At 34.3% G+C, this 15,293-nt stretch overlaps 1 protein-coding gene across 9 annotated transcripts in view; it reads left to right on the top strand.

The window, feature by feature from the left end:
- CREB5 (cAMP responsive element binding protein 5) overlaps positions 1 to 12,057 on the top strand; it is a 293,130-nt gene extending 281,073 nt beyond the window's left edge. For 7 of the 9 annotated variants that reach the window (XM_039341992.1, XM_039341995.1, XM_039341990.1 and 4 more), the window contains 3 exons: positions 1,485 to 1,712; positions 4,177 to 4,285; positions 6,676 to 12,057. In XM_039341992.1, coding sequence (XP_039197926.1) covers positions 1,485 to 1,712; positions 4,177 to 4,285; positions 6,676 to 6,836 — 498 coding nt within the window. In that variant the 3' untranslated portion in view covers positions 6,837 to 12,057. Of the gene's footprint in view, positions 1 to 1,484; positions 1,713 to 4,176; positions 4,286 to 6,096; positions 6,417 to 6,675 lie in introns of all 9 variants that reach the window. The other 2 variants (XR_005556490.1, XM_039341996.1) reach the window with 2 other exon arrangements.
- The last annotated feature ends 3,236 nt before the right edge of the window (positions 12,058 to 15,293 follow it).

Raw genomic sequence — 15,293 nt, 5'->3', positions numbered from 1 at the left:
ATAGAAAAACAATCCATTGAGCCACTCCAGCCAGTCTGGAACATTGTGCACGACCATTCTAATGACAGTTGGGCATGAGGGAGGGGCATTAAGGATGAAAAGAAAGATACTCATAGAGAAAGTGACTGGGTGAAGCGTGATTGGAGAAAGGAAAAGGACAAATGCAAACTACCACTCGAACCCGAAAGGGGGAATGGATTGAGGGATAGAGACAATCGAAGAGAAAAGGGGTTTACATCACCTGCCTTAGAATCCAAAGAAAAGAAGGTAGATGAAGATACACACGCAGCTAGGAAGGACAGAAAGAAACGAACCACCGGAGCACAATTTAACCAATTGGGTCCGGTGACGAGATCGAGGAGCCGAGTGCAGACTCCGGCCTGCCTATAAAATGACTCTCCCACACCCTGGCGGTCCAGCCCTGATGATGCCGGCAGGTGACGGCGAAAGCTTGGAGTTTTTAAATTAAACTTTTATAGTTTTAATCAATACCTTGGTGTTCATTTTATTTTGGATATGAATATTCCCAGGGTTCATATTTTTAGTGTTATTAACTATATATATATTATATATATAATATTATTATTCTACATGTGAATAGATAAACTAAAATTATGATATTTTCATTGAGAAAGCATACACATAGAGGAATGTAGCAATTCATGTTTATCATCTTCATATAAATTCATTCCCACTTTTCTCCCAAATACGTAAATGGAAGAAGAATTTCATTTCATGTTCAGCTTTTAATCTGCTTCAGTTTTATATTTACTTGATATTCAAATACCTAACATAGAGCATATACATTGGGCATAGTCTTACAATAGCTGTCTAAGCAAAGCCGATGCTCAGTATAAAGGAAAAATAAAAGCTGAATTTTGAATCAAGTTAACTCTGATTCCTGATCGTTACGTCCATGGTTTTGGATTTTCTTTTTCTTTTTTGCAAAATTTGGAAGAAAATGCTTTTTTCCAGGATTATTACTTTTTTTAAAAGCCTTTCAGTCAATATACGTATTTAGAATTTCCTGGTAATTTCCCCTTTAAGTACTAACTATGTCCAGCAATGCTTAACATTTTTGGGAATTGGCCAAGGCTGGCTGGGAGAAAGGAGAAATGCATGACTTTAAATCGTGAACAAAATTAAAGGTCCCAGGATTCTTTCCTTGTCTGATTAATACTAGGTGTCATAACATTTGAAATGATTCACACTTGAACTGAATGCTCTCTTTGCTGCACTGAAATGAACTGAAAATATTTTTAATAAGATGGAGCAGCGCACTCCCACAACACAGTCCCAAAAGGCCAACTTCTGCTTCCTGCAAAGTGTTAGACCAAGAATAATTTAAGGATATCTTGTGAAGTCTCAGAATTTCTACCATTTATCAGTTTGTTCAAGGAGGAATGCCATTTATCTTTTTCTGCTGGTCTTCTAGTGTCATGACTTTTCTGGTTATTTAATTAAAAAGTTATGATTCTTATTAGGTATCAGCAGCAGCTCAACAAATGCAAGCCACACAGAGCCTACAACCACCACAGCCCTCTGGCGGTCGTCGAAGACGAGTAGTGGATGAAGATCCAGATGAAAGACGGAGAAAATTTCTGGAACGAAATCGAGCAGCTGCCACACGGTGCAGACAGAAGAGGAAAGTTTGGGTGATGTCACTGGAAAAGAAAGCAGAAGAACTCACCCAGACAAATATGCAACTTCAGGTACAGATTACCATAAAGACACCGAGGATATAGTCATTTTCATGCCAGCAAAACCTTAAAAAAGAAAACTTATACTGAGTTGCATTATATTATACTTCTAGTGGAAAAACAATGAATCTGATCTGATCAAATGTAATGTTTAATTTGCAAAAAAAAAATTAACCAAGGATTTTAAAATCCAAAAATTACCTGAAAGTGTTTTTATTTTATTTTATTTTTATTTTATACAAGTACAAAGACTTACAGTCAACAGCATGAAGCAATCTCTTCATTAGGACTGAAATAATTATTTAAAAATAGTAAGAGATAATATTTTTTCTCCATTAGCCCTGAAGCATATTACAGGAAGTCTTTGACTCATGACCACAACTGAGCCCAAAATTTCTGATGCTAAATAAAACAGCTGTTAAATGAGTATTGTCCTATTTTATGACCCTTGTTGCCACAGTTGTTAAGTGAATCACTACAATTGTTAAGTTAATATCATGGTTGTTAAGTGAATCTGGCTTCCAATTGATTTTGCTTGTCAGAAAGGTGATCCCATGACCCTGGTACACTGCCACCATCATAAACATGAGACAGTTGCCAAGCATATGAATTTTGATCATGTGATCATGGGCATGCTGCAACTGTCATAAGTATGAAAAATGGTCATAGGTCACTTTTTTCAGTGCCATTGTAACTTGCAATAACAATAAATGAATTGTTGGAAGTCAAGGACCACTTGTATTTGACTCACTAGCTACTAAAAGATACTTTATAGTCCTTGTCCCTTCAAACATGGCCTAAGTTGTTTAATTCATTGAAATTTAGATCTCATTGGAGATACATATATATGGTATCTAGTATAAACCTCTGTAAGTACAGTTGATGGCATTTGGGGAGCAGGATTATGGGTAAAGAGCATACCATCTTCATTCTCTGCCCATGCATTTCTGGAGATAAAAATAAGCTGTATCAAAAGCCTGGTCTTGAAACATCTTGTCACACCAATTCCATTTGGATTAATGTAAATAATTAGAGTTATTGCTGTTGACCTTTTAACACAAGAGGAAGACCGTGTATATAGACTTACCTTGATTATACGTTTTCTTAACTTCCTGGTAAATTGAAGTTCCTGCATAACTGGACATAATAAATGTGTTTATATTTTTTATATGTAAAAAAATGGTTGTCAAATCATTGGCCTCAAGAACGGCTAAACATAATAATGGCAGCTTAACAGGAAATCTAAATTAGAATGCTCTGAATATTTGGGGTGTAAAGGCATATCTATCTATCTATCTATCTATCTATCTATCTATCTATCGTTGTTCAGTGCATTTTTTTTCTTCAAAAGTACTTTGTACAGTATGACATCACTGATGAGTAAATTAAGCTTTGGCAATTTGTGTATGTGTGTGTGTGTGTGTGTGTGTGTGTATAGTCTTTTCTGAATGAGTGGATGGACATAAACTTCAACAAAGGTAAACTGGCTTATGAATTTTTAGGGATATTATTACTCAAGACAGGAATATCTATCAGCCATCTTTATTTCCATCTTTAATTAATTCTGTCTGACTTTCCTGAGTTGTACTTTACAGATAAATATATTTTCGGGCCATTCAACTTGTTCTTTGTAGCTCTTTTTTTAAAGCAATTAAAACATGTTTTAACTCTTAATTTTTATGCTTTGTGAACAGCATATGTGGGGTGGGGGGTGAACTTTCTTGAGTCTGATCCCCAAAGCTTTCCAAACGCTAGTATGCCATTGTAACAGGAGAACAATATTATTCAGTGCAGGGGCGGATCTTTAAATGTAACAAAAAAAAAAATTCATTTAAACCTACCCATTTGACAAAGCGCAGCCTCTGGAACACCAACCAAAAAGTAATCTGAACAGGAATCCATAACTTTAAAATTTTAAACAGCCACTTTCACGTATTGAATTTGACCTAAAGGACAAAGTAGGATGGTTGTGATTAAAGAAAATGTATTTCTTTGCTGTGCCATTTCAGTAGTACAATTTAGTATGTCTGCAGGAGTATCTGTCAAAGTTTGCAAGTTGATGGACATGCATCACATTCAAAGCTGTACCCACTTGTACGTACATGCATGCTACATGTATACAAAATGATGGGTCTTCAATCACAGTGTTGTGTCCACCATCTTGTAAATTGTTGTTTTCCTGCAGATATTCCTATATCTGAAGAGTCCAGGCTTTGTGCTGTTACTGAGCAACAGGGCAAATGATTAGGCTGTTAAAATCAGATTACTGATAGCTAACAATTGCTATCAGTTCTTCTTCCATTCTGACAATTAAAATTGTCCTAAAAATGAGAGTCAGCTTCAAAGCTTTCAAACTAGGCTGTAAAAGCATATCCTAGACAAAAAGGATCGTATAAAAAAATCAGGTCCCAAGAAATGCTTCTCAGCTCCTTGTCCTCCTACTTACTAAAATAAAATTATCTTTTTTCTTTTCTAGAATGAGGTTTCCATGTTGAAAAATGAGGTAGCACAGCTGAAACAGTTGCTGTTAACTCATAAAGACTGTCCCATAACAGCCATGCAGAAAGAATCACAAGGATACCTAAGTAAGTGTTATCTGATAGTATATACTAATAGTAGATTTCCTTTTTTCAGCTCACCTTGATACCTGAACAAGTATTTAATACATCATGGCTATCAAGTAAAAGACACATAAGTATAAAAAGAATTTATTGGAGGCATCTCAAAAACTTTGATATCTCTAAAACTATCTTAAGGATTTTGGAAGCCACTACCAAAGTTAATTAGTTATTTATTTAACCATTACTAAATATATCATAGAAGCAATTTTTTTAAAAAAAAAACAAATATAGTTTTTAAAACATTAACAGCACAGAGGCCATAAAAATAAGAAATAAAATAAGTATTATGTTTAATAATTATTATTGGCTTAATAAAATATATTATTTAACTAATGCTTAGAAAACATAAAATAAATTCCAAATTTCAGAATGGATATTGACAATTTTCTCTAAAACACCATTAATGTGAGATGTAAAATTTTTCTATAGTTATTTGTCTCTATTTCTACTGCATAACTCTGTATAGGTAGTCCTCGACTTACGACCACAATTGAGCCCAAAATTTATGTTGCTAAGTGAAAAATTTGTTAAATGAATTTTGTCCCATTTTATGACTTTTCTTGCCACATTTGTTAAGTGGAACCACTGCAGTTGTTAAATTAATAACACAGTTCTTAAGTGAATCTGGCTTTGCCATCGACTTTGCTTGTTAGAAGGTCGCCCAAGGTAATCACATGACCCTGGGACATTGCAACCATCATAAATGTGAGTCAATGTCAAACATCCGGATTTTGATCATGTGGCCATTTGGATGCTGCACTGGTCATAAGTGTGAAAAACAGTCACTAAATTAACTATTGTAAGGAGTACTTGTATTGAGAACTTTTATTGTGCAGTGAATGTGTTTTTTATGTATACATACACAATATGCAGACGCACACATTCATGCACATATACATAAACAAAACATACACATTTATAAGGTTTGCCTAGTGTTAAGGCACCAGGCTAGAAACCAGGAGATTAAAAGTTTCATTAAGAACTCTTCATGAGTAGGTGATTTTGGACCAAACACTCTTCTTCAGCCCAAAATGTCAAACTCAGATAACAAGCCAGTCAGTCAATTCCTGTCACAACCAATTAATCAAAATTTGGTTGATCCAAAAAAATAAATAAATCAGGCACTGCACTTGCAGAAAAAATATAAGAAAGCATACCATGCTATAATTGAGGGATAAAACATTGAAATATTAAATATTAGATAAACTAAAATTAAGTAAGCTTTCAATCAAAATATTATGGGGTGAAGATTGCATTTTCTTCCTAGTCCACTAACCACCTCCAACATGGAAAATCCCATTCAGGGCCCCAAGCCAGTTGGCAGAGCCAGGTTTTGAGGCTCTTCCAGAAGGACAAGAAGGTGAGGGCGTATCTTACCTCAAGGGATGCAATGTTCAAGAGGCAGGAGCCATACCTTACTTTCAATAGGATGAAAGAGCTTTTTAACATTAGAGTCTGCATTTGAAATCTGAACTGCTACAGTCGATATACATATTTATACTATCCACAAAAACTAAGCCACAAGTTCAGTTGCACACCTAAAATGCAAAAAATGAAAGTTATATACAGTAATATAACTGTTAGTGTATATATTGTCATTGTCATGAGACAAGGCTATGAGTAGAGTAATTGGAAGGAGACCTGGTTTTGCTGCTTTATTAAGAGTGACCTGCCCCTCAGCTGAAATTCAAAATAAAATAGTTCTGGGGAAAAAAAAACTTGCTGCTGCTCCATCTTCTCTGCATCTGCAGAGTGACAACCTCTTCTACTTCCAGAGACTGCTCTTCTCATGGCGGAGCCCAACTGGGTTTCCTAGGGATGGTGCAGCAACTCCAGTAAAGCCAGTTACTTCCAGATTTCCATCAACCATTTGGTGTAGGGGGGATCCGGAATTAGCACTCCCTTCCTTTCCCTGCTTGGCATCATTCAGAGTCCTATCAAAAGGCTTGAAAAGGAGACACAACAGCATGGACAGAAGAGGCAAAGTACTCAGTATTTCGCTGGAGCAGCCTTGACTACATGACTCATATTTCCAAAGGAGATGATACTTCGGTTAATGCAAGTAGCATTCTGCTGACTTACTACTTACACTGAGGTATCTTTCCATTATTTAAAAGTGCTATATGCAGACATAGCTTAAAGTAGAAATGTAGTATCCATAATATGAAGACAGCTCTACAGATTCCTTTATTTATGTTATTCCTTAATTTTAGAAGTTGCTCTAATTTTAATAACAGGTTTTTTGCAGCTAAACATTTTATATTGCAGTCTGCTTCCTCAATTATTTGCTCTACTAAAAAAAAAATATTATTTTTTTCTACCTGGAATGAATCTTTTTTTTCTCCTCTGTGCAGGTCCTGAAAATAGTCCTCCTTCTAGTCCAGGTCCAACCTGCTCACAAAAACAAGTCATTCAGCAGAATACCATTACTACTTCCTCTGCCGTCGGTGATGTTGGAGGCTCCACTCTCAGTCAACTTGCAAGCCATCAAAAAGACATGAACCCAGTCCTTTAAAATTGAGTAATCAAGCAACTGTGATGATAAATATGATGACCTATCAGGTTTATTTTCTGTTAAAGGCATTGCCTTCTCAAGATTATTTCTGATCTGAAGGACTCTTCAGCCCCAAAAGACTTATGAGCTTGATTTTTTTAGTTATTAAACAATTGTTTATGCTTAGTAATAATAAAGGGATTTATGCAATGATTATGCTATCAGCTTGGGAGATGCTTGGTGCTTTCTCTAATTTTCTGGTACCAGTTTCTTCTTTATTTGTTTGTAACCAAACTGCTTCTGTACATAGCCATGGTCCTTCTCATCATTGCTGGTTGGCACCATCGAAGCATCTTATAACAGTATCATTAGCCAAAAACTGAAGCCTAAAAAATACGAAACAGCCATACACTTGTTGACAGTGCAATAAGTACATGGTTTTTCAGCTCCATTAAACTCTCAATCATACTTGTAACTTTGCAAATCATTATTCTGCTTTGAAAATGTTTCTATATCTGTGGGAGTTACAGCCTAGGGGGTTCTGCGGTCAGAACCTATTGAAACTGATTTCAAAACAGTTTAAAAGTATTCAATATTTTAAGTGTCCTTAAAGGAGGAAGTGAACCCAATTTTTCTCAACCTGTTTTTAGAAAAAGGGTTTAAGTGTGGACAGAAAGGATGTGCATGTCTGGAGATTGTTTTTCAATATCATAAGCCTTTTGCTTACCAAATAGTTATGGTTTTTTGCCTACCACCAGGATATTTGTGTAAAAATGAAACATTCATGCAAAACATGAAACCCATACTTAAATTGAATATAGGTTTTGAGCTTCTGTGGAGTTTTATGTTTTTTTCCTTTTTGTGATTTTCCTCTGCACTTTTCATTTCCCCTTATAAACCATGTAGTTGTAAGTCTTCTTTTACAAAGTCTTTATGGTATTGCATACTAAAATTCTTGCTTTTTGCTGCTTGCACAGTTTCTATTTAACATTGAAAATGCATTGACATTGATGAAAAGCCCTGCAGATTCACCAGCTATTTTCTCAGAAGTATTTACTAGTTCACACTTCTAGCAGCCTCTTCTCCACAGCTGTGTGAGATTTTTATTTTCTCTGAAACACTTTTTATAATCCTAATAGGGTGTTTTAATAAACAGCAAAGGTTGAAAGCAGTTTTACCTCAGGTAAAGCTACTGATGGTATCACAGTGCTGGAAGCCTTGTAAAATTGTTGCTGTAAGAATCCATAGCACTGAAAATAGTAAACATCACTCTATAGTACTATGCTCTTTGTTAGCAAGAAAGTTGCAAGAATTGTAGATTGTAAGATTGTCACCAAATTGAGTTTACTCAATATCTTAAGTCAATATGGTTGGTTGGTTGATTTTGGGTTAACATTTTCTGTAAACCCAGCCATTAAGTCTTGTAAGGAATAATTTAGCACACAATATTGTGTGAACCCAGTTGGTTTGGTTCATTGAATAAATTATGATCTTGCAAATAAAATAACAAAGGAAACCACAGAGAACAATCTGCTTGCGCTTAAGTAACTAAATAAATTGTGCAGATCAGTGACACAATGCCCTGTTATCACATGTGTAAGTAAGAGTGGGTAATAGCACGGGAAAAGCAGAGGAAGGGGACCCTTATTCTCATACCCTACCTCTAATTAGCTTGGGAAAGAGGGTGCTTTAAAATCAATAATTGGGAAAAGGTATTTCTTATGAGATCCTAATTAGATCTTCTTTATGGTATAAGATTCAAAGTTTTCACATTTAACCTTTCCAAATAAAACCATTCAAAAAATTGTTATACCAACTCAGAATTCAGAATTGAATAATTTCCTAAAATTAAAGATTGTCCAAAACAAAACTTGAGCTACCCTAAATCTAGATCACCTGTTTTAAACAATGGGCTGACTTACTTACATAGGAAGTTTTCAGTGATATTAAGATGATGCAGTTCCAAATAAAAATTTTCCAAAAGATATTTAAAAACCACCCAGCTGAATTTCAAGTCATGAAATTGATCGTTTTGAAAAGTGAAATAATCCTTGATAATAATACCAAGACTATTTTATACTTGACCTCAGGTTGAGAATTGCACTTTGACCAGGATTAAATATCAGATTAACTGGTTATTTGCATATATTTTTAAAATATTATGATATTTTTTAAAAAATGCATTTTAGGAAAACTAAACAATATTGTAGCAGCTGGGACCAACTCAAATAACACTGCTATTTTTAATCTATCTTTCCCTTTTATAAGAGTTTGCCAATTAAAACATTACAGTATAATATTAATAAGATGTTAGTATTTTGTGTATGCTAACGGATACAACTGATACAAACGGATTTTACAGCAGAAGGAAGGTATTGGAAAATACAAGGAAATGAATTTTCAGTAGAAATTAAATAGGTTTGAAAATTACTGTGATTTTTTGGGGGGTCAAAATTAAGAAGATATAAATAAACATATAACTTAATTGCCCATTGTAGATTCCAATTCTGCTAAAATTAGTTGTAACAAAGTTGCATGAAATCAGTGGAATCATGTTTGTTATAGCACTATACTCTGACTCCTTTCACAGGAATATGCAGCCTAAATCCCTTGTGAATTTCAGTTCTGCAGTGAACAATGGGCTCTTTTCCCAAATAAATGTGTCTATAACTGTGAATTAAAATTGCAGATCTGTAAGCTTTATAGGTTTGGATAAGGCTTAAGACCCATCTGCAAGCAGAGTTTTCTAAAGGAGCTAAAGAAAGTTCCACAAATATTCAACTGCCAGATCTGGGCTAAAAAAGCCAGATGAACTACCAAAAAAAAAAAAAAAAAAGAATTATAAAAAAAAAACCACTAGAAGTCAGCAAAAAGATAAAGAAAAGAAATTCACTTTTTTGCAATGTGGTAGTAGTATGATCTTCTATTTGCAGGGTTTCTTCATGAAATGTTTAAAAATAGAGTTGAACAGGCTGAGTTCAGAATTTTTTATGCCTTCAAAAATCAAACTTCACTAATATGCCAACCTGTAATCTGGCACAGCTATTGCTAAAAAATAAAAACCCTTGAACTTATTCCCACATAACACTTGTCATCCCCTTTTTAATTTAGAATTGTCCTTAGAGAAGTTAATAATTTACTGGTTTACTGGGACTAAAATGCCAAGACTTAAGGCAGCTTTGGGGTTGTTGTTGGTTTTTTTTTTTTTTTTGTCTTTTACAAACTAGTAAAGTACAAATAGTTATAAAGTATACCTTTTTTAAAAAGAGGCAATATAAATACTGAAAAGTTTAGGGTTCTTTTTTAAAGAAGAACAACGATAGAAATATCAAAAACATAAGCCTTTTATTATATTACATTATTTAATGCTAATGATCCAATACCTATAAAATATCAATGGCTGTGAAGAAATTCTGTTGAAATATAGAACTTTGAAAACATAGTCACCATATTGATTGATTTTTTGCATTGCTATAAATGCAAAAGAGTTCTGTACATAAACAATTTTGCTGTTTAATTTAATGGAGTGAGCACTACAGCACAATCTATAAGGGAATCTGTAGATAATACTACTCCTTCTATTGAAATGAATGGTGCAGCACAATGGGCAGCCATTGCATGTGAAAAAATACTTGCACATGGGTGTTTGAATTGGGAAAAACTTTCTTGAAACAACTGTATGTATCATTATATTATTCCCACAGATTGTAACATACAGAGCTGACGATGCAAAAAGTTGAAGGTATTTTTGCCTTCAAGCCAGTAATTCAGTGATGTGCACGTATAAAATGCATGGGCTCAACACTTAGGCCGCTGTTCATCTTAAAATGAATGTTTGCCTTCTCCCCTTATCAGACTACTTCTTAAATATTAAAGAAAAGTGAAACAAAAGAAGCAAGTTCTGTATGTATGCCCAGTAACTCAACTGAAGTTACTAAAGAGCTCAACAGCGCTTGAAACATTAAATGATTCTGTGCAAGAGATTTCAAAAGCTCAAATGTTCTTCATTATGTTTCTCCGCTTCTCCCACTCCTGGGCAGAGTAAATTTCTGGCAAGCTGAAATTTCTCACATCCTTATTTCAAAGAAGGTACAAGGCACAGCTACCTTGGACTATTGCACATAATATTTCTTAGATCAAAAATAGAACATAATGCCATGTATTTTCCAAGCTAAACATCAAATCACTGCTGTACATATAAATACTGTTACCTCCAGTATGTAATACCTGTAAATTAATACAGAATATCCCTCCTTTGCACTATATTCATCCTTGCTTTATTATAAATGTCACTAAACTGTGTGGCAAAGTTACTTACTCTTGGAATCTAGACTTCAAGTACTTCTGAATTTTCTTATTTAGGAGAATTCTGTCTCATCTTCAGACATCTGCCTGACAATCATATAAAGGCAGAAAGAAAAAGAAAGGAAGGAAGGAAGGAAGGAAGGAAGGAAGGAAGGAAGGAAGGAAGGAAGGGTGTTAATTTGCATATTTCCAGTGATAAAACTAATTAACTTATTCACCATTTTAGTTCCCTGCCTTTTTAGTTCCCAGCTTTGTATCTTAAGTAAAATAAACTCACCCTTTCCCCAAACATATAGATTTGAGTTCAAAACAGCTGAATAATATTAGATGCCATCAAAGATTTACATTTTTGGGTGTTTGTTTGTTACCATGTTAAAGTTGCTTGAAGTTCTGTGGCTCAGATTTGGCAGCCTTGCCCATTTTACTGAGGAGAGAATGAGGTCCAATTACACAAAAACTGAAACTGGATCTTGCTGTCTGTCCAAAAAGTCAATTAAATGTAAAATACAATGAGAGGAGGAAAAACCTCCAAACACTGCAAATTGCAATATTTATCAAAAAGGGCTGGATTGCAATACAAAATATCTATGCTACATAAGCTTTTCTGCAAGCCATATTTCTATATTGTAATCTAAATGACATTTACTTTAGACTATTTATTATGATAATGGTGAGCTTTTATTGCATGATTCTGCATTTTTTGTAAAAGTGTGCAAGCCATTAAAAAAAATAGGAAGTGAATGGCAAATAATCAAAAGCAAACATTTCAACATAACCGCTTTTCTCTTTACTAACAAGCTAGCTATAGCTGTAGGGTGAAATCTATATTTCTAAAATAACAATATTTACTATATGGTGAGTATATATCTGTATTTGTGTTTTTATAAAAAGTCTTTTAATTGTCTTCTGCATTTTAGCCAACATTTTTCCTATAAAACAAAAGAAAAAGAAAAAAGTATACCTTGGATTTATGCAAACTAATGAGGACCAAAGTGAAATTAAAATAACAACAAAAATACCCAAACCAGGAATCTATTAAATGTTGTATTCACAGAGAATTTTATAAAGTATTTATTACTAAATGTTATTTTTAACATTCCATTTAAACAGTGTTCTTCTACAGAATCTGTTTATATTTTTCTGGGTTACTTTGGGAGTAATCACCAAGTGGTGATTGTGTGTCTTCACTGGTGATTTATAGCCTCAGGCAAGCCTCATCGAAATTAAAAAACAGGTTGGCAGTAGTACATCTCAGTGAATTCCCCATTAAGGTTACAGTGCACAACTCTCAGTATAAGTGTATGTAATATATAAATATATATAAATATAAATACTCTACATAAATACTTAAGAGTGATTTTTGTATATCGCCAGCAGGAGTTACTCATCCTAGATAACTACTGTTGCTGAGATATGCTTCCTGAAATTATCCAGATTTCAGTTCTGTTTTCTCTGATTTTCGTTTTATCTTTTCTCAGAGCAGCATCTACTTTCTGTAGCAACCAAAACAAACAAACATATTGTTCTTTTGTTTTTTTGTTGAAGATGTACAAGGGCTGTTAAAGAGAAATAACCTATATACTTGCAAAGCTGCCTATTAAAAGCAAAGGAGATCCTGCCTGATGCTTTACTTTTTTTTCTAATATTACCAGTGAGTTGCACTAAATCACCTTATCAGTTCCTCTTGTTTTCATAACAGTCTTCAGCAGCTTTAAAGCATTTTAAAGTTCCATTGTAAATAATATCAGATTGGACAACATGTTGCCAGGATGATAGAGACAGGAAATAAAGATTTAATTCTGTTCTAACATTAAAACAGTGTCTAGAAAATGGAAACTATTGCAACTGATTAGCAATATATTACATTTCAATTATTATTATTTGAAAATTGCACTTCAGCCATTTCTCCTACAATATTATATAAAATATTATCCAGTAATACATATGTGAAATGGTGGCATGTTTACCTTTATCTCACTAGCTCTGAAAGAATTTTGCTCTGAGACTGGAACAGGAAAAACATAAACAATGTTCAAACTTTTCTCCTACTTATACTTTTTGTGTAAGCCATAGAATAAGAAAGAAAATTATGTGCACAATAAACCTTACTGATTTTGTACCACTTTAAATGAGAAGGGATTCCTCAAATTTGTAAATTTTGGGAACTGAAATTTGTTGAGAAGCTAAAAGGCTCTTTTATATAAGTCACTAGTGACTTCCTTCTTTCCCTTGCTAGGAACTATAGCAAGTGGGTATTTAATGTGTATAAATTTCTGTTGCCTTATTTTCCATCAGACTCCTCTGTAGAGACAATAAAGCTACTTTAATGCTGCTAGTCAAATTTTTTAATCCATATAGTCTTTAAGCAGCCTACAGATATTTGACTGAAATATGTGGGCCTTGATCTGACTAGAGATGTACAAGATTGTGTGCTAAGATCACAATACCTTCTAGTTCAACCTTCCCACTGGTGTACTTCACCTATCTAACTGATGGAATTTCTCATAAAGCACAGAGAAGTCTAATTAATGGGAACAGCAACATTAATTTTTGAGAGATCCTTGGTGCTTTCTGAGCTTGCTTGTTTTCTTGCAGAAGTTTCATTACCCTAACTAGGTAACAACATCAGTGCTAGTAAGGAGTGTAGTTTGCTGTCAGTTTATATTCTGGTGCCTGGCCTGTCTGGGTGGGTGGGGGTGGCCTTAGGGATTCTTTACTTGGGCTGTTTACTAATGGCTCTTCCACAGTTTCTTTTTTTTATTTAAAAGTTTTATAAATTTATTACAATATAAACCCCCCCACCCTTTCCCCCCTCCCCCACTTCCCAGAGCTGATTACAAGATAAAAAATAAAATAAACAAACATAATCTAACTAACATTAACCAACTATGCTATCAATCAAAAACATAACACACTTTAACTCCTTCTCCCAACAAATATTAACAAATTAAGTCAAAAATAATAAAATAATTAAAACTAATAATAATTATCTAAAATCTACTCAAAAGCAAGATAATACTTTTCAATCTCATATTTCTTCTGAATGTAATTAATCCATCTTCTCCAAACCATAATATATTTTCTTGTGAATGATCCTTCAAATAGGCGAAGATTTTTGCCATGTCTGCTAAATTAGACACTTTGAGTATCCATTCTTCCAAAGTAGGCAATAAGTTTTTCTTCTAATATTGCCCCACCAATAATCTTGCAGCTGTTATAAGGTTCAACATCAGATTAGTTTCTTTAACATCAAAATCTACAATAATACCCAACAAAAACAATTGCGGAGTAAACTTTATCTTTCTCTTAAAAATCTTTTGAATATTCCACCAGATCTTAATCCAAAAAGCTGATGGAGGTACCTCTGCTCCACTCTTCCACAGTTTCTTGATTGGGGTATTGCTTACTTGATTGTTGGTCTAAAGTTGATCCTTGAGCTAATCTATGCTGACCTGAGTGCTGAGTATTAGTAGGGAGGTGCTGGAGTCTTTTTCTCTTTGGGGCTGGTGATTGTCTCTTTTGCATGTCTATAGATGTTGTTAATGTCTATGTGTCTATTGATGGCTGATTTGTCAGAATGCCAGGCTTCTAGAAATTCCCTGGCATTTTTGGATTTGGCCTGGTCTAGGATTGTCACATTTTCCTAATTGAAATTATGGTTAAATCTGTCTGCATGTTGTGAAATTAAATAAGTTTTGTCATGTCTTTTGACTGCCAGTTGGTGTTAATGGATGCATTCTCCCAGTCTTTTGTCTGTTTGTCCTATGTAATGGTTGTTGCAGTTCTTACGTTGTATGTTGTAAATGACTCCTGTTTTTTCTTCTGGGGTTGTAAGGTTGATGTTTAGTTGGCTTGTGTGCTACCTTGATTTCATGTGGTTGTAGTAATCTGGTTGTGGTTTCTGATATATTCTTGATGTTTGGCAGTGTAATTCTTTTTAGGTTTATGTTGGTTGTGCTATATTGGGTTGACTAGTCAGGGACATTTTGATGAAGTTGCATGGGTATCCATTTTGTTGGAATGTATTGTATAGATGCTCCATTTCCTTTTTTTGCTGCTCTGGGTTGCTGCAGTGTGTTTGGGCTTGTTTAAATAAAGTCCTTACACAGCTTCTCTTGTGAGAGGTTGAGTTGTTGCTTTGGTAGTGATTAATATGGATAGTTTTTCTGTTAA

This window comes from Crotalus tigris, unplaced genomic scaffold (genome assembly GCF_016545835.1).
Source record: "Crotalus tigris isolate CLP2741 ecotype Arizona unplaced genomic scaffold, ASM1654583v1 scf7180000017774.6281472, whole genome shotgun sequence".
NCBI lineage: Eukaryota > Metazoa > Chordata > Lepidosauria > Squamata > Viperidae > Crotalus > Crotalus tigris.
This window is presented reverse-complemented; position numbering and strand designations above follow the sequence as displayed.